This window comes from Mustela putorius, unplaced genomic scaffold (genome assembly GCF_011764305.1).
Source record: "Mustela putorius furo isolate JIRA1106 unplaced genomic scaffold, ASM1176430v1.1 tig00000224_pilon_pilon_pilon, whole genome shotgun sequence".
Taxonomy (NCBI): domain Eukaryota; kingdom Metazoa; phylum Chordata; class Mammalia; order Carnivora; family Mustelidae; genus Mustela; species Mustela putorius.
In genome coordinates, this window is record NW_025421321.1 from 2151865 (window position 1) to 2171194 (window position 19330).

A 19330-nucleotide genomic window follows, 5' to 3' on the forward strand; every position below is an offset into this window, starting at 1 on the left:
AAATATACCAAGTGCCACTGTCATACAGCAGTGGCTCTCCTTTGCATCCAGCCAGTCTCAGGGTGGTCCTAAGTGATGGTAAGTTTGGGCTATGAACATAGCATGGTTATTAAAAAAGTATATTGCTTTTCCTCCCAAGGCTTAGTGGGTAATACATTTGAAAAGGATTTAGGTATTGTGGTAGGCCTGCCATCTAAAAGGGGCCTTCAACCTGCATTTCTTTCTTTCTTTCTTTTTTAAAGATTTATTTGTTTGAGAGAGAGATCAGAGCGGGAGGGGCAGAGGGAGAGGAAGAGAGAGAATCTTGAGCAGACTCCCACTGAGCACATGGAGCCCGAACGGGCTTCAATCCCGAGATTGAGACTTGAGCCGAAACCAAGAGTCAGATGCTTAACTGAGCCACCTGGGCACCCCTCAAACTGCAAGTCTATTTCAAATCTGTGGGCTTGTTCCTACCTGGGGGAAAGTGAATCGGCAAGCAGATGGGCTCTGTAAAGAAGCTGGGGAGCGGAGCCCTGACGGTCCACCTTCTGGACCCACAGGGAGAGTGGTACCTCTGTGTCCACCCAGAGGCCCTCTGGATGCCACTGAAGGTGACTCACCCAGCACCCAGCCCTAATACCATTTCAGAAATGCAGTTCAGTGAAGGTCACTGCTCACACATCTGGGGCTCAATCTGAAAACCTAGCAGAGTTCCTTCAGCACGTCTGGATAAACCAAATCCAAGGGCCTACGGTTTTACTCTCCTGAGTGGTGTAGCAATAACACACATCAAGCAGCTAGAACCATCCTTGAAGGGCCACGAAGAGCAAGCAGATCCTCCTGGAGAGTCACTTGAAAGCCTTCCCTCCCCCTTCACCCGCACTCAAGTGGTTTCTGAGAAGCAGTGGGAACCAGACCAGAGGGAGCCCTTCCTTTTCATCCCTTCAGGGCGGGCTGCCTGCTCGGCAGGCCACAGCCATAACCACCTCATACTACAGCGTGACTGGGGACCCACACCTGTCACCGAGCCCTTCCTTGTCAGAATGCAAGCCAGTCACATGGTGCCCAAATCACCACTCCTCAGAAAGAAGGGAAATTAAAAAAGGAAAGGTTGAAAAACTCCCTCAGTCTTTTGTTGCAGAAGTAACAAAAATTATTTCTCTGGGCAGTTCTAGGTGTGGCTCTTAATGGAGTCATCGCTGCCATTAACCCTCTGCTGTCCTGCTGAGGACTCTGGGAGCCATGGCATTCCAGAACCTCAGACTGTCCTGTCTTGCACATCCCATCTCAAATCCAGAGGCTGTCAGAGGCCTGGAACCACTCATAGAAAGGCAACGTTCTAGGAGAGAGCCAGACCTTGGGGGAGTCTCACATGCAGCCTCAGGGTGGATCCAGATGTAAGTGGAGAGGACAGAGGTCAGATGTCGCACCCTCCTCAGTGCTTTCAGATCTCCCCCCTGCAGATATACCCCCCCACACTCATGCACACACACCACAGGCACATACATCACATGCACGCACACATACATCACATACACACAATCACACACATCAGAGGCACACATGCTATAGACACACACACACCACATACCACACTCACACACACTACAGGCACATATACACACTACACTCACACATATCATATGTACACACACTACAGGCACACACGCATACCACATACCACATGTACACATGTACTACACTTGCCATACCCTAGGCACACACACACAACACAGGCACACACATTCCCCAGTAGGATGGAGGCTCAGGTATGAAGACCCTGCTCCCAGTGTGCCCACTGTGGGCCGTGAACCCTTGAAGATGGGGCCCTTCCCAGCCACTGGCCCACTGGGAATACAGTCCAGCACTGATAAGCATCTGATGAATGAATGAATGGACAAGGAGGCTGGACAAAAATAAACTTGTACTCTCCAGAGCAAACGCAGCTGACCTCTTGTCCAGGCCAAGACAGAGTGCCTGCACCCAGCCTCACTCACAAGTACATATTCAATGTCCTGTGTCCCCCTCACTTTCCCAAGACGGGGATCGGCAGTTGGTAAAGGCAGGATGGCCACACTCAGAAAGCCTGCACTCCAGCCATGAGATAGACAACTGTCGTGTAACTACACATATTACCTTCTCTGGAAGGAAAAATGTGAGTGTAGAGTGCTGGGTAGGGAGGCTCCATCACTCAGGGGTCAGGGGCCATTCCAAGGGACATGTGACAGGTGGGGAGGGCGCTCAGGCCATGGGGGGAGCTGCAGAGGCTCTAGGGGAGCCAACAGGATGGAGGGACAGGGGTTGGGAGGCCAGTGTAGCACGAGTGGAGTGAGCCAAGAGCAGGCCTGGAACTGAGCCTGGGAGGGAGGTGGGCACCGGGTCAGGCAGGGCCTCTCAGACGGCACAGACTCTGACGTTGGCTCTGAGGAGGCTGGAACCAGGTGGGGCAGGCTCCAGCGCTGAGGGGACAACAGGCTGCGGGTGCTCATGGTGAGCCGGGGAGATGGAGCATACCGGGTGGGAGGCTAGTCTGGGGGAATATTTCTTGACAAAGCTTCACAGACGTAAAATATATCTATCTATCTTTTAACAAATCTAAAAGATTCCCTATCAGTTTCTCACACCCTCACCTGGATATCCAAACAAGGGTTTGGGCAAGGACATTCCTCAGAAGCCCCCAGGCTGCCACTGCTCTCCCTGTCACCTCCTCTGTGCTCGTGTTTGGAGCTGGTCACCTTAGTAAAGGTGTCTCCTTGACCCAGGCCGAGCAGGACTCAGAGGTGGCTGGAAGGAAGGAACCAGGAACCCGAGCCACAAAGGTGACTGAGGTTCTCTTGTAACTTCTGGGGGTTTCCTGAGCAGAGCCCTGCAGTGAAGCTCATCCCACTTTACTTCCTGGGTCTTTCCAGCCCTGAAAGCATTCCCAACACTTGTTGGAAAGAAGAGAAGACACAGTGGGCCTGGGTGCCCAGCGATGGGGACAACATTCTCAACACGGGTGTTAAGATTTCACACACCCTGGGCAATACCCTGAGGGATTTAGCCCCCAGAAAAAAAAAAAAAGGGTCTAGCCAACCGGCCAAATTCTCAGCCTCCCAAGCAGTCGGTGACTTAGGAAGGGTGTTTGTTTTCCTGTGAGCATTTTGGACTGAGATAAAAAGTGATAAGTATCTGACTGAATTTCATCTTTTCCTGAAACAGGAAGAAAGCAGAGGACAGAAAGCAAATATTTATTGAATGCCTATTTCTGAGCCTGGTTCTCTAAATGCCTTTACTCAATGAATCCTATTATAAACTCCATTGTACAGCTAAAAAAAGAGACTCAGAGACCAAGTACATGTCCCAAAGTTACCACTTAATAAGAAAAAAGTGTCGTGATCTGTATCCTTGTTTACCGACTCCAGAGCCCAAACTGTCTACACCTGATTTTTATCTAAGCCCGTCCCCTGGATCAGAACATAGTTCGGGATTAATGCTGGGGTAATTCACACAGAAGAGAAGTCCCACACTTTTGGGAAACAATGATTAAACATTCAGCAGCGTAATAAGATCACATGGAAGGGTGTTGTGCTGACCCCAACAGCAGAAAAGTAGGGCTAGGCCGGGACAGGGTGGTTGTGTTTTATACCGGTCTTTGCAAACTCAGAGCATCCCTCGGGCCCTGAGGGGAGACTGGAGAAGGGACAGTGTGTGGTGAAGGTGTGGAAGAGAGCTGTCCCTATGGCCACTGATCCACAGCCTCATGTGGTAAGCATGATAGGGTTCAGTCCAACACGATGAGCCTCAGGCTCCTGCTGCTAGCAGGGTGCAAAAGTGACTCTGGGGTCAGACAGGTGCTGCCTAAGATAATCTCATGGCCTCTCAGGATTCCTGAGCTTTACAGAGTAAATTCACTAAAGGGCAGCCCCAGGCCCCTGACATCCAGCACAGCCGCCTCACTGGGCAATGAGGATATTAAGCTGGAATGTACACAGTCAGGGTTCAAAGAGAATTTGTTGGATTTTGTAGTTGAGTTAACACCAGGTAACGTGGACTAAGCTGTCACAGAAAGACTGGAACTCAAAGTCCCCGCTCGTCTGCCAAGCCTGAAGCATAGCTCTTTACTTGTATCCCTTCACTCCGGCACCACCCCTCCCAATAGGACCTGTGTCCTGACCCTGAAGATTAGGTGCTCTGACAAGGTTAAATGTTTCCCCGAGGTCAGCTGTGGGGTCCCTAACTGCAAAGTCCCTGCGCAAGGGTGCCTCCCCAGCAAACTCATTTCCTCTCTGTGCATGCAGAGGGCAGCAGGCATCAAGGCCCCACGTGAGAGCTGGCAAAAGCACAGGCGGCCAAGCTTTGGGGGCTCAGTGTCCTTCTTTACTTTAGTCTTTGCATTGGCATGTGCCCTGCTTTTTGGAGTGGGACAACTAAGAAGTTATAAAATATGCGTTTTTTAGCTGCTTCACTAAAAGTAATTATTCATTCTCTTCTTAAATGAAGCAAGGACTTTGGTTTTAGAATGGCTCTAATTCAAGCAATTTTAACAGGACTGTTCAAAAGCCAATGCTGAAGGTAAAAAATCTTGCTTTGATCCACCTGCTTCCTGACTTTTTAAACCCAATCAATCCTATCACCATGAGGTTTTTGAAAGGTAAGTGGGTGTCATCCGTGGATCTTAGAGACCCCTCTTTCCTTGCTGACTCCAGAGTGGAATGCAGGCAAACAACAAAGCATTCCATGCAGCCAAAATCAAGCCGGGCTGAAGGAGTGATGTCAACTCCAGAGTCACTTGAGGTGTGATATAAACGGAGGTTGTCAGATGGAACCAGTGGCCCAGGCTTGGGAACAAATGAGCTGGTCAAATGCACATGCAAAGGAAATGTCAGGCAAGCAGCGTGGGCAAGAGGAAATAGGAACAGAGCTGGAGAGTCACGACTCGTCACCCATGTCCTACAGAGGCTTTGTTTGAAGACATTTAGAGGTAAGAGCTGTAGATAGAACAGGGGCTCAGTAGGGGCGTCAATCCAAGCAGACGGGCAAAAGTGGGTGCTCCCAGAAAGGTTATGTGAACAGGGCAGGGGAGGGATGTCACAGCACAATTTTCGGTGGGCATCGTGTGCAGGGGTTTTTAACTCTCCATATTAATCCACAGGATTCAAGAAAAAAAGTCCTTGGAAAACACTCTGAGATAATGCACTTCCTGCCTGGCTTCCCATGGGAACAGCCACATTACCTAGCCAGGGACCCTCCCAGACCCTCACGTGCTGGGTGCCTTTGCAACTCAAATGCCATCTCTCTAGAAGCCTTCATAGCCACAGATCCCTCAATAGCAATGTCCGCTCATACCCTAGACACAGTCGTTGTACCCCCAACCCAGTTCCAAGTAAGAATGATACCAACCACAGAATGAGCCTAGAAAACCTGAGTTTTAATTTTCCCCATGAGGACCACTTACTGCTTCTTCTGAAATGCCAGACACCAAGGGCTACCACTAAATGTTTTGGAACCTTTACTAAATGCCTGCTCCAGCTCCCAGGTGACCAGGGTTGTTGTCTGAGGCTGACTCTGGGACACTTGACTTGCTCCTGCCTGCCTCTGCCACTACACGTGAGGTTCCGGAGGGCAGCAGGTCTGTTTGTGACCTCTGGGTGTGGTACAGTGCCCAGCAGAGCTGGAGGCCAGTACATCCTGTTGGGGAGAGGACAAATGCCTCTCTGTCCTCTTGTCTGATGGGCTCTGGTCTTAGAGCCCTGGAGCTGAGTGTCCCAGGCAGAGGCCTGTAGAACAGAGCAGGTTATGGCGTTGGTGGGGAAGGCAGACCTCTGCTCATGCCAGCTGAAGCTGTGTGCTCCGCGGCTCTGCGGTGGTCATTGCAAGGTAAGCTCTCCCAGCTCAAAGCGCCTCCTCTGACAAAATTCTTTGAGGAAGGCTCTGTCTGTTCCTGGAGCAGGCTGAGCTCAGAGAAGCCTGAAGCCATCACAGAGTCTGTCTGCCTTCTTAGCAAGAGCCCAACCAGAACTCGAGAGGGGTCCCTGCTCTTGGTCACAAGTGACAGCACAGAGTGTCACACACCCCCGGCATGTTCTTCTCTCAGGGGAGGTTCTCCGGAGTCCCCTGGGCAGAGAAGTGAGCAAAGTCGGGGCTCTGACATTGCACTCCAGGCAGACTGTCACTCTAGGCTGCAGACTGAGGGAAAGACAGAGAAGAGGAGGAGGGAGGGGGAGAGAGGCAAGGGGGACAGGTCTGGCTGCAGCTGCCTGGGGAGCCGCACCAGCCAGATGACAATTGGAATTAGCATCAGAACACCTTGATGAAAGGAAGGTAGAAAAGTTTGAATCCGTGAATGAAAAATAGATTATTCACTGTCAGTCAGAACAATGGAACAAGACACAAATAGCAGCCAAGTGCAGGACATGCCAATTTTGCTCGGAAATGGTGTGCGCGGTACTCCAGTGGCCCTCCAGAGAGCCCAGCAGCACGGCCAAGTTCGGCAGATGTGGGGAGAAGGAGCAGATGTGGGGAGAGGGAGAATAACAATGGCCTCTCCGAAGTAGGAAGGACGCAGGCTCTAAGCCCGAGATTTAGAGTTCTAGCTCTGTTACTTACAACCACACATGCAAACGTGAGGCAGGGGGGAGGGGGGACCAGGACAGACAGGAGACAGAAGATGGAAGGTGCAAGGAGAGGCCCGAGCCACCAGCTGCTGGTAAGCCTCTTGGAGCTCAGGTTACAACATGAGGAAGAGAGTCAAGATCAAGCTTGCCCATGTCGGTAAAGCTATCAAGGGCAACTGTGGCTACTACTACTGGGTAGGGGCTCCAGAGGCCCGACCTTGCCCAGCACCAGGAGGAGGGTGTGTGAGTGAAAACAAGGAAGGGGGACACCACAGAATGGAACTTGTCAGTTGTAGTTGGCAACGGACCATCAAGGCTTACAGGACCATCCTCTCTGCTCTCTCTGCACTTTACAGTCACAGAGGCCTGGGATGGCCAGAAACCAGGCCCCTTGGCATCTCACTGGGCTCTGCTGGGACAGTTCTGCAGCCAAACACTATTCAGTCTGTCAGCCCCTGGGTCCCTCTCTGCAAGACTGATCTGTCCCTATGCGCACATGTCTGTGCCTTCTGGTGTTGTTGCAGAGGACAGGGCTGAGGCACACTGGCTTCTGGGCCCTACCGCCACTTCCCTGTGAGCTAAAGGGGTCCCTGCAGCAGCCTTCCCTGATGGGCCCCCTCTCCCAGGGTCTGCCAGTCCTGGAGATACTTCACTCCTCTGGACCTGAGTCACCACAGAGACACTGTGACTCAGGTGACGGAGGGTCCTGCATCTGTCACCCAGTGAGTGTCCTGGCAGCTCTCCGGGGAACTGTGTGTCAGGCTGTGTACCATGTCCTTCCATTCAACAAAAACTCAGCAAGTAGGAAATGGCTCTCCCTACTTACTGAGGCCCAACAGGGAGGAGCTTGGCCACTCTGGAAGGAGCCAGGATTCCAACGGGCAGGTTAAGTGGGAATCATGGGGTGTGGGTGGCAATGTTCACAGGGGCCCCCCTTACCTTGGTAAAGGTCAGACAGTCCTTATCCTGGTCTCTGTCCTTCATCTCGAAATCATAAAGTGCTTTGCCCTGGGGCGGGGTCTGCGGCAAGGGCCGAACGCACTGGATGTAGCTGGCAGGCAGGAAGCCGTGAGCCCCATGCAGCTCCCCATGGTACCAGTGCTCATCCACTCTGCGCCGCAGAATGATGATGTCGCCCTTGCTGAACTTGAGGTCGCCAGGTTCTTTCCCCTCGTAACTGTAGAGCGCCTTCCCATAGGGAAGCTGGGAGAGAGTCTGAAAGCAAAACATAGCATCACGTTACTCAACATGGCCTTCCTCCTGCCCCATTAGATCAGTCTGGGATGGGGGGGCTCCTGTACCGTGAGGGCATATACAGAATATTCCAGAGTAGTAAGCACTTCAAAAGAACAGGCACCCAATATGGGGATACTCAAGCCCATGGCCCTACTGAGACAAACCAGTCCCCATAATGGCAGCCACCCCCCGCCCCAAACAGAATATGTGAGAGGGGGGCCAAGTGTGGTCCTGGACTGTCCACAGGAATCAACTCATTCTGCTGAAAAGGACTCTGGAATAGAAGCTAAATTATTGCCCTTTATAGATGAGGGAACTGAGGCATAGAAAAAAAGAAGGTAACTGGCCCAAGGCCTACCCCACCCACCTCCCCCTGCCATAAGGATAGCAGAATCCCTACCCAGGTAGATTGGCTCTGATATTTTCATCCACTACTCTGTGTTAAATTGTCCTCCATTCTGTGCTATTTCTAGCTGCCAAACTTCCAACAATTATTGTCCAAAAACGTTTTCCTGACTTCATCTCCAAACCTTCACAGCAACTCAGACACATGTCAAGGGGGTTCTCAGGTCAAAGGGAAAGACCCACATGTACCATGGGACCTTCCCACTCCCACCCTCACAACCAAGGGCATATACTCGTGATGTCCAGCCCAGAGGGATAGTCTGGCCATGGAAGGTGGAGGCCACCCCTAGGACATGGGTCCTCAATGCACTAGGAGTTCTAAGAAGTGGTCCTGGTGATGAGGGAGCAGGAGGCTGGCTGAGGACAAAGCAAAAGCTGGCGCCTTGCACCCTTTCCCCTCCATAAGTGTAGCATCCCTCAGGCAGCCCTGACTGCCATGAACAATAAGCAAATAGTTAACTTGCAGAGCTCACAATCCTGCTAGACAGGAGTCTCCCTTGGCTTACAATTGTCCTAAATCTCACTAACAAAGACGATTGATAGCAGGATTGTGACACCCCACCAAAAAGTCTCCCAACTATCTTAATGTTAATGGCCGGTCTAAAGACAACACTGATCCAGCAGCAAGGGCAAGGCCTCCGGCAGGCCTGGAACATCCTGGCACCTTGTAGGCCCTCTTTAGCATATGAAAACTCCACTGAAACCTCCCTTCCCCTCACCTTCCCCCAACAGCAGGGTACATAACCTGCCATCCCTCACAACCCGGGGCAGCAGCTCTTCCTGCCCACGGGTCCTGTCCCCGTGCTCTAATAAACCACCATTTTGCGCCAAAGATGTCTCAAGAATTCTTTCTTGGTCGTCGGCTCCGGACCTCAGCCCACCAAACCTCACCTAGGTTCTAGAACTTCATCACTGGCTATCACAACACACCCCCCCCCCCATACACACACCAATGACACCAATGACAAATGATGCACATATCAGTTTAGTCCAGAAGTACAATTTCAAGACGATAAAATAGTATCCTCTCAATGTCATGGGACATCCTTGCCATCCTGTCAAAGATTGGCCAACCTTTCTTAAAGTGATCTGCCATCTTGGGTCTCAAATGGTGAGCAACTAGTTCTGAAACCAACACAGAGTTCGTGGCAATCTTCTGCTTTTCTGCAATAAGGAGTCTGTTGAACCACCCCGAGACTTGGCGTCACCATCCTCTTCCCAGCTCCTAACTTAACTGGACCTGTCTCATAAAGACCAGTGGCTGCTTGGGTTTCTATTCCTCTTCCATATGGGTGGTCGATACCCAAGGAAACTCTGCCAGAGGCCAAATCTCTGCCAGAGGAAAACCCACCACTGCCCCTGCGGCAATACCCAACAATTTCCTTGACAGAAGCTGCATTTTCTTACCAGGGCTGTTTGTGCCAAAGCTTTCTTTAGTATTTGAATCAATCAATAGAACCACAGAAGCCTGCAGCAGTAGTACATCGAAAAGCACTTTGTAGGGGACTTAATAGCATGTTGGCAACTCAATCACTCTGCATTTCTGTTTCAGCAATGTCAAATGACAGCAGTTAAGAGAGAACCTGCTGGCAAATTGACAAACAGCTACCACTAACCAATTAAGTAGTAACACCAGAGGAGTTTTCGTAGCAGAACTCAATGAGGAAGAAAAAAAATCAGTTTGTTTCCCATAATACTCATCCTGGCTAGCTTTGTACCATGAGCACAATAGCCTATAACAGGCCCTGATTTCAGAGGGCTGAGGCAAAGGGCTGATTTGCAGCACAAAGACTGTGATCAGAAAAGAATGGAAGGGGTTGTCGGCTGTGAATCACCTGAAGAAGGACACACAAAAGCCCAGCCAGCCCCTGGCTCAGGGGTTCTCAGGCAGGGATCATTGTGTCCCCCAGGGACACTTTTGTTTGTCACAGCTGGGAGATGGGATGCCACTGGCATCTAAAGGATAGAAGCCGGGGTGCTGCTAATCTTCCTGCAATACACAGGGCAGCCCCCACAGCAAAGGACGGCCCCACCCAGAACATTAATAGGGCCAAGGCTGAGAAACCCTGCCCTAGCCTGTGAGGTTAAATTTACAAAAAGACTGCGTAGCTTTCTTGTTCTATTTGAACTTAGTCTATCACAACTTCAGAAGTTAAATGTAACACTGACTTCCATGATGGAAGTCTTTTCACTACTCAGCACATGGAGAAGCTGAGACACCCATCAAGATAAGAGGCGTTAGAGGGACTGTAAGGCAAGAACTCGCTGTCCAACTCGAAAATGGGCTTCAGCTCCATGCGCAGAAGATCCCGCTTCCTTTCACTGCAGACCAAGCGGGCAGCGCTCAAAAGCAATGTTTGGAGACCCACAGACACTTGAGGTTGCTGGTAGATTTGCTGCTCTTCATAACAAAGGAGAGCAGGAAAGGCTGGATTGGCACTTGTGCTCTGTGCACCCTTGCACGCAATTTGCACATTCACACCTCCCCCTTCTCCCCAAGGAGCCAGTAGCGGGGTCACTGGCATTCCTGCTCTGGCCCGCCTGCTCCCAGCTCTCCCAGCTCAGCTGACACAGATGCCACTCACCAGTATCCCTCCTGGGCACCTTGTGCAATCCTGGCCCCCACCTGCCCGGGATGCAGCAAAGAGCCTGGGTGTAGTGACAAGGAAGTGAGGCCCTTACCAGCAGGAGGGCAGCTCTGGGACTGGTGATCTGGAGTAATGTGTCCCCCAGTTCCTGCGAGGCACGTACTGCTGATGTTTAGGGGACTGGACTTTCCAAGGCTCTCCAGAATGGGCCTGGCCCCACCCATGTGGGCAACATGGCTCCTGGCCTGGTCAGCCCAACTCCTTCCATGACCCCAACTCTATCTGCCTCTATCTGTGCTTCCAATTTCCCTTCCAAGTGGTAGACTTGGTTTCAATCTGATCGCGTGTTCAACTTCTTGATCTGGATGTCTCACGACTGTCCTGAAAGCATCCAACCCCTGCATTCCTCACCTGGGCCAGGGAACACTCACCCACCACCAAGCACATGCCCATGGTGATCCGTATGCCCACTCTCTCCCTCCACCTTAGCACTCGCCCTCAAGTCCTCCTGCCCCCATGGGTCAGCAGGCGCTCTGAGAGATACTAGGCCTGCTCTGACCGCCCATGGCCAGGCCCTTCCTCTCTCCCTCCAACACTGCTGCAAACTTCCACCAGTGAGCCCTCAGGCCCCGCAGCCCACTGTGAGGCTGGATGCCCCAACACAGAGCAGATCTACCTGCTGGGGCTCTGGAGCTTTCCATGGCTACTGACCACCCTTGGGGAGGGGCACCAAGCTCCTGAGCATGGCATCAGGACGTCCCCACATGGCCTCAGCCCAGCTTCCAGCTCCCGCTCCCAACGCTCTTCCCCACCGCCCGTGCCAGCCACAGGGGCAGCACCTCGTTCACAGAGAGCAAGTGCTTCTGGATCCCCTGGGGCTTGCTTACTACCTTGGCCCATCTCACTTCCTCCCAAACCCGGCAGCAGCAGGCTGTGTTCTCCAAGTTCTGAGCCTGTACCCCATTACACCCCTACCGCACTAGCATCTCTCAACCCAAGCCCTGGGACAGGAATGTCCAGAACATGGTAGCTGTCCTGGGCATGTTTGTTCATTCAGCTGGGCTCAGTTTACTCCTGAGACAGAGCCTGGGTAGGGCTGGAGGTGGGCAAAGTCACAAATGACAGATTGGACATGACACCCCTTGTCAACCAGCATGCCTCACAGAGATCCAGGACAAGGGTGCCAGTCCCACTGCACATGGAGGAGCAAAAGAGTAGCTGCAGCAGAAGCCAGACAGGAGTGCCCTGCAAGCACGGTGGCCTGGCCGGGCCAACCATCCTGTGGCTCTGAGGTCAGATCACTGGGCTCAGAGCACACAGCACAGCCTTGCTGGCCCAGCTACGGTCTGGTGAGGCAGCCATCCTCCGTTCTGTGCCTGTGGGTGGGCAAGGACAGGGCAAGTGGAGAGAGAGAGCCATGGAGAAGGGAAGGGGGAGAGGGAGGGAGCCCAGCCCACCTGAGCATTCCCACCCCAGACTGCCAAGATCAGCACCTTAAGGAGCAAAACTGAGATGCAGAACATAGTTTTGAGGGCAATAATGAAAGTCAGGGACAATGCCAAGAGGTGGCTTATTGGGGGTGCGGGGGTGGGCAGATGGGGTAGAGCTGTCGGAAACTGGTTCTCGCTGTTAGGAAATGTTCTGAAATGGGGGCTCTCAGACCTCCAAGGCACCTGTCATCTTCAAAGCCCTTTGTAAGATTAACTAATTAGTCCATGACAGGGCCTGACCCTCCCAGCCCCCAAGAAACTGACCGGGTTTCCATGCCGCCATTACCTCTCGGCCTGCAGACTGCTCCATAGAACCCCTCAACCACGTGTGCTCTCTTCTGGAGGAATCCTATTCAAACACAGCCACTGAGCCGCCATTCTATGGGCTCAAGACATTAAGGAAAAGAAATAAAAGGAAAAGGGAAATACATCTGGGATGCCTACAGGATAATTTACACCAGCCACCCCTGCAAGGCATTAATAATAATTAAAACTTATAATGTCAATTTCATGGCTCATTACTCAGATGTAGCACACAAATCTTGCTGTGGGCTTAATGCCCTACCCCGTGGAGACATGGGTGCTCACGCACACACAGCAGCAGCATCTCCATCTTTTATGGAGATCACCGCGGCAGCAGGCTTTGACAAATGTGCCTCCATTACACTATGCCCGCTGACAGGCTCTAAGTCACAAGGGCTTCCCTGGGAGCGGGGCATGTTGGGGAGGGCGGCGGGGGCAAGGCCAGGTCTCACTCCTTCAGATCCCCCAGCAAGCTCAGGTGAACCGTGTGGACAAAGAACTCGCCCATGTTTTAGGCTCTGAGGACTCAACCTGTCTCCCTTACTCAGAGCTTCCCAGGCAACCCTTTAGAGTGGCACAGCTTCTAACTGCATGTTACCAATGGAGGGCCCCCCTGGTCCATCAGCTCCATGAGGACAGATAACATGCCTATTTTTTGTTCGGTGTTGCATCCCTGACACCTGGCCTGACGTAGATCCATGCTCACAATATCTCTTGAATGAATGAACATAGGGACCAGTCAAACCAACCCTCCAGGATTGCACCTGGGCTAAGAGCTTCCCCTGCACATTGTTTTTTTCCAGGATGTGAGGTTCAGGGTCCACACAGCCCAAAAGCTTATTGCTAAGAGTTGCTGGGCCTGGATAAATGGGGACAATCCCAGTGATTACTTGAGGAGGAGGGCATGACAATCTGAGGAACCAGGCTGAGCAAACGCACAGAGTTGGACACACGTGGGTCTGCCTCCCACAGACATGGCAGAGCTGATGGTCACAGAATAAACACACCCTGGCACATTCCAGGGACGGTGAGCAGGCTGCAGATGGGAGACAGCCTAACCGCAAACATGCCAAGCCTGCAGGGCCTATGAAGGTGGCAGAGACAGGTAACAGTCCCCCGATACCCACCTGCTCTTGCTTCTTGCCAGTGAGAATATTCCAGGTTTCAACTGGGGGTCAAGGTCACCCAGCTAAATACCTTCTTTCCCAGCCTTGCTTGCAGGTAGCCGTGGCCACGTGTCATAACTCTAGTCATCTAGTGCACGTGACTTGTGCAATTCTGGACCCCCATTTATAATGACATTGGTAAGGAAATCCTAATTCCTGATTCTCCCTCCCACAGCCTGAATGGCAGGGGACAGGGGGAGGTGAGCCAGCTCCTGCCACTCCAAGATCCCCCTCTGAGCAAAGGCAGGAGGATCCTGCTCCTTGACTGACTATGTAGAACAGATCCCAGGACTGTGACGTGGGGAGAAGACACTTCACCTTACTCCAGCTGCCATACTTGGGGATGTTCTCACCAGAGTGCGGCCTGTATCCCAAGTAGGTCAGAGGCTCTGTGGTGTGACTTACCATCTCCCCAGCCTGTAAGTGGTTTTCATTGTGGAGGTTACCATTTGTATATTTCCTGCTAGGATGGTACTGTGAGCGCGAACCCTCTCAGGCTTAGAATTGCTTGAAAAGCCACGATGTCATGCGCTAAGTGAAGCAGTGAAACAGAACATCCCCTCCCTCTAGTTTACATGTCACATCTCTGATAGAGATGTCACTACATCATACATCAACTAGGACGTTCCCAGGTTTTAGTTCTACAGCTCTTCAAGCGCCTTCTTCCATTTTTCTCATTAAAAGCTTCCCATCAGGTGCTGGATTTTTGTTCGGTTCACTCCTCTGTTCTGAGGATTTTATTTTCTTTCCAGTATTTGCATACATGTGCTTCCAAGAATTTACGGAACAACATGATGTGCCAGACCCTGCAGTAGGCTATGGGGAGTAAGCCTATTCAGAGGGTCACCAACCAGGGTAACAAAAGAGAAATGCACATTTGGCCCCCAACACATGTGGGGTGAGGACAACACTAAGCCGGTACCCTGTGATGCAGGCGTAAGCCATCTACACCAAGAGTGGCCATTAGCCACTCTGTTGAGCACAAGTTTTGTGTTTCAGCAAGATCTGTGAGGATTAATAAGAAATTGTACATTTTTCTTTTTTTCTTCCTTTTTCCTTTACTTCTCCTGGATCTTGCCAAAGGCCCTCTTCTCAAGTTTGCCTGCTGTTCTATGCACTTTGGCAGGCAGTTCGCTGATGTTAGTGGTAATGTTAGGGCTTAACTTCTCAGTCTGAGCTGCTAGGAGAGTGAGATTTAAGGAAACCCATGTTCTGCCTTAGAGACATCTGGTGACTTTGGGCTGGATGGAGTCATTTGTATGTAGAAGGTGTAAAGCCCTTTGGGTTCTCCAGATGAATGGTTCTATATAAGCAATACCACGATTATGCCACAGAAGGAATGTGGTTTTTTGAACCTCCTCTCAAATTAGCTGATACATCTCTGTAATAAAATCATCATGGCATCAGAAATAAAACTTTTTCGAAGCAACACACTCCTCTTCAAAGAGTTTATGCTTTAAAAAACTCCAGTCACCCTTCCAAGGGTGTGAAGCCACTTTCTAAGCCATTTGCCTATATGACCCTGGAAAGAGGAGAGACACCAGGATCCAATGAAGTCCGGCAGAGAGAAGGAAGGGTCCAAAATTAAGGTCTTCTGGAAGCTGAGTCTCAGAAAAAGTGGCTCCTAACAAGGACATAGCTCAGTTAGGAGGGTTTTTTTCTCCCTATTTGGGGAGCTTTAGAGCCAACATTAATGGAAATATTGAGAGTGACAATTATTCTGGGGAAAGTACACGTGCACACGCATGTGCACACACACACGGACATGCTCACAGGCCTGGCCTTGATTTAGCATTCACACAGATGAGGGTCGCAGACAGTCAGTTTGCTCCCATGCGATAGAGAGCCCTCATGTGTGACGATCAGATCTCTAGCATGCTCCTCCTTGTTGTCAGGGAACATGCAGGCTCATTCCCACTGGGGCCAGGAGCTCACTTTTTACTATCCACATGAAGAAGAACAAAGGGGACCCTCACAGTCACTGAAACAAAGTGGGCCTCTGCTGACGCCAGCACAAGACCACGGCTGAGGCCAGCTGGACTGACTCATGGGGTGACAGCTTCTTGTCCCCCGTCAGTGCAGGCTGGGGGAGGGGAGCATGTGTGCTTGTGTGTGCCATCCCTCCCTCGGAGACCTGTGCGGTTCTTCAATGCCAGAGCAGCTTCTCACTGAACACAAGTGCATTTCTGGGCACCAGCTCCATCAAACTCGCTGGTTTTACAGTTTCCACAGCAACACTACAATGGGTTCCATTCTGGTCAAACAACGGCTTCACTAAGTTCTGTTTCACCAGCAATCTATTTCTGGTTTATAAAGACAAAGATGCTCTGGGAGAAGCTTCTCTGAAATGCTTGCGTTGTCCAGCTCCAGCTGATCTGTAGGCCACGGCAGGGATGAGGGGGAGCATTACACTTTACCATGTGTTTCAGCCCTCCTGACCTTGCCCCTCAGAGGGCCTTGGACACATAGTGACTGAGCAGTCACCACATGGGGCCCTGGCTTGCCTTTTCACTCTCCTTCTGAGAAGGGAAGGGAGCAGCTCAACAGTCAAGGTCAAGAATGAAAACCAGAAAGTTCTATGAAAGGGAGAGCAAAGGAGCTGAAGATTGAGGCCCCTGACCAGAATTCTGTAACTGCCCTTTTCCAGGGCTGTGTGTGCCAGCAGGCAGAGCACATGACACAAGAAGATTCCCAGGGGCTGCCAAGGAGGCTGACCACCAATAAAGGGGTGTGGCTTCCCTTCCCCGAAATCAAGATAGATATGACCAGAGTCCCCCTGAGCGGAGACAACTGCCTGTCCTCTCTCTTGGCTGGGAAAGGTGGAATCTGACTACACAGTAGGCTGGTGGCCAGCTGAACTGCAGAGTGAGGCCCCATGTGGGACGGGCTGGGCTTTTCCACACCCCCTTGGTTTCCAAATCACTCCAGCCCGACACCCAGCATGACCCTCACGGGGAGAGTGGGTGCCTCACTCCCCTACCACCAAAGCTGCAGTGCCAGTTTGCTGTCCTTCATTTTCATAACATTTCCACTCAAGAGCTTACCAAGGTTCAAAGGGTAACAGAATGAGGTTCTCAACCCCTGTGAGACACCCTGATGTACACATGCATACCAGTGTCCTGTCTGACACCATCCAGCTCTCCAGAAACCTCCCCTAACCACTCTCCATCCCTGCTGCCTGCAAGCCAGGCTCTCCCCTCGCCATCTGCCTCTGTGACCTCACTGTGCTCCAGAGATCCTGCCACTCTGAGAACTGTGAAGGCCCCTTTGTGGTTCACTGCATGACCTACCCAAAGTGTGAAGGATGCCCTATGAGGTCTGGCTCATAAAATCAAAAGTAATTCTATTCTGACAATTATGAAAACATGAGATCATTAGAAATGCCTGGAGAAGTTTTAACCCAAGGCTTGGCAGTCATGTAACTTGGCACCAGTAAGTATTGTTCAGATACAAAACACCTAGTTCATACCTATGCAGAAAGAGGCATGTCTGACTAGCACACAGGCATACACACAAGTACGTCCATGCGTACACACACTCAAACCGTTCCTCAAACATAAACCCCCCACCACATACACAGGTCTACTGTTCTGAAGTCAGAGAGGAGAAAGAGAAGATGAACATCAAATACTAGCCTAGATCAGGAGCTGGCAAACCATGGCCCCAAACCATCCTGCCTGCTGTCTCTGTAAATCAAGCTTTATGGGGATGCAGCCACGCCCACCCATTTATGACAGCCAAGCTGAGGACTTGCAACAGTCTAGATGGGCCACATAACCAAAAGCATTTGCTATCTGGCCCTTCACTGAAAAAAGTCTACTGACTCCTGGAATGGAACGTCAGAGCCAGCAATGGCCCAAGGTCAGAGGCTTGCACAGTTCTCACTCGTTCCTGGCTTAGGGGCAGGGGGGTCGGGTGGCTGCCACGCCCCTCGGTGTAGGTGGAGTGTGCTACCTTTGAGAAGAGCACTGCCACTTCCACTGTCAAAGCAGCAGTCGGGGAACTGAAGCCAGCCCTGGAGCGGTGGTAGCCTTGCCATGTGCCTTTTGATAAATCACCTCCACACACAGGGCCTCCGTTTTCCCATATGCAGGAGATAATCAAGTCTGTCCTTCCAAATTTTCTAGTAATGTCAAGAGAATAAAATTGATGGCACGTAACGAGCTTTCTGTCTCTTAATGAAGAAGGTGCTATAAAAATGATCACCGTAGACTATTTGCTGAGGCAAACAAATGTTCCAGGACCCTGGATGCCAGTGCTAGAGAAGGCATCAGTAATGACCCCTAAGTGTAGCCTGGAAGTAACATCAGACGGAGGAGGTGAGCACAATGCCCCTGCTCCCCAGCACTGCACACATGGGCTCCAACAGGCACCAGGAGAAAGAAAGATCAGCAAAGGTCTAGCATGTTGTCCTCAGGTGTGACGTCCTCTCCTTCCCCTCTCCCGGGTCTCTGGGTACTGCTCCGGACTTCATCCGGTCTTCATCCGGACTTCTGGCCACACCTTCGTCTTTAGCACTGGCCACTTTCCCCTCAGCTCTTGGACTGTGCCATGTGCCATGTGCTGCTTCCTGCCCTCACCCTGTGTGACCCCTGTACTTCTCATAGCCACCCTGTGGGTTGGTCTTAGGTCACGGACACTCTACAGTTGGAAACAGGCACGATGAAGTTCAGGAACTCACCCAAGTTCCCGGAGGTGATAGGAAACAGCAGAGGTTGGAATCCAGGTGGTCTGACTTCCAAGCCTGCGCACCAACCCATCACTTCCATCGCCTTCTAAAAATAACATGACCATTTATTTAGCTGCTACTTCATGCCACACACTCCAGACAACTCAATTATTGCTCACAGGAACCTTGTGGGAATTACCATTGCCATTTTATAATTGAGGAAAATTAAGAAAGGCAAGGAAATTTCTCAGGGTCATGAGGCTCGTAAGAGGGGACCAACTTCCAGCTCGTAACCCCAGCCCGCCTCCTCACACTCCCAAAGTGGGAGCAGAGCCCTTGGGGGGATGGGGGGCTCTGATAATTACCTGGAAGGAAAAGGCAAGGTGTGAACTGGTTATCCATTGGGCCAGGAAGGGTCCAGATCTCTGTTTGCATTTAACCGGCATCTGTCCGGCAGCTTACTCCTATGATCCCTCCCAGGGGAAGGGCTCCCTGCCTGCAACCCCAGCCTCTCCATCACAGGCCCTCTTGGCTCCTGAATCCAGGGGTGTCCAGGCCAGTCTTATGTCTAACATCATAACCAAGGTTCCTAAGGGAAGCATGCTCACCAGTCTCCTTTATGGGTCAAAAAGGCCTCACACTGTAATTCCAGGATCTCTAAACACCTCAGAATGTCAGGAGGTCAGGAAGGAAAGCAAAGGCTTCCCATCCTTCAACATCTGTTGTTTTTCAAAAAGGAAAATAGGGGAAGATGGTTCCTTCCAGACCCAACTTTAACTGAAACTAACCAGCAAATGACCTTTAAATTTTTTTCCCAATATTTTATTGTTTTAATGCTACCCTCTACCTCAAAAAGAAAAAGTAATACAAGAGGGCAAGGGGGGAAAGAAGAATT

General features: G+C 51.3%; 1 protein-coding gene across 2 annotated transcripts in view; it reads right to left on the reverse strand.

Annotated features, from left to right (window-relative positions):
• The window catches only part of SH3RF3 (SH3 domain containing ring finger 3), a 368285-nt gene that overhangs the window by 140507 nt on the left and 208448 nt on the right, over positions 1-19330 (reverse strand). For both annotated transcript variants that reach the window (XM_045077593.1, XM_004764328.3), the window contains exon 2: positions 7518-7793. In XM_045077593.1, the coding sequence (XP_044933528.1) occupies positions 7518-7793 (276 nt within the window). The remainder of the gene's footprint in view (positions 1-7517; positions 7794-19330) is intronic.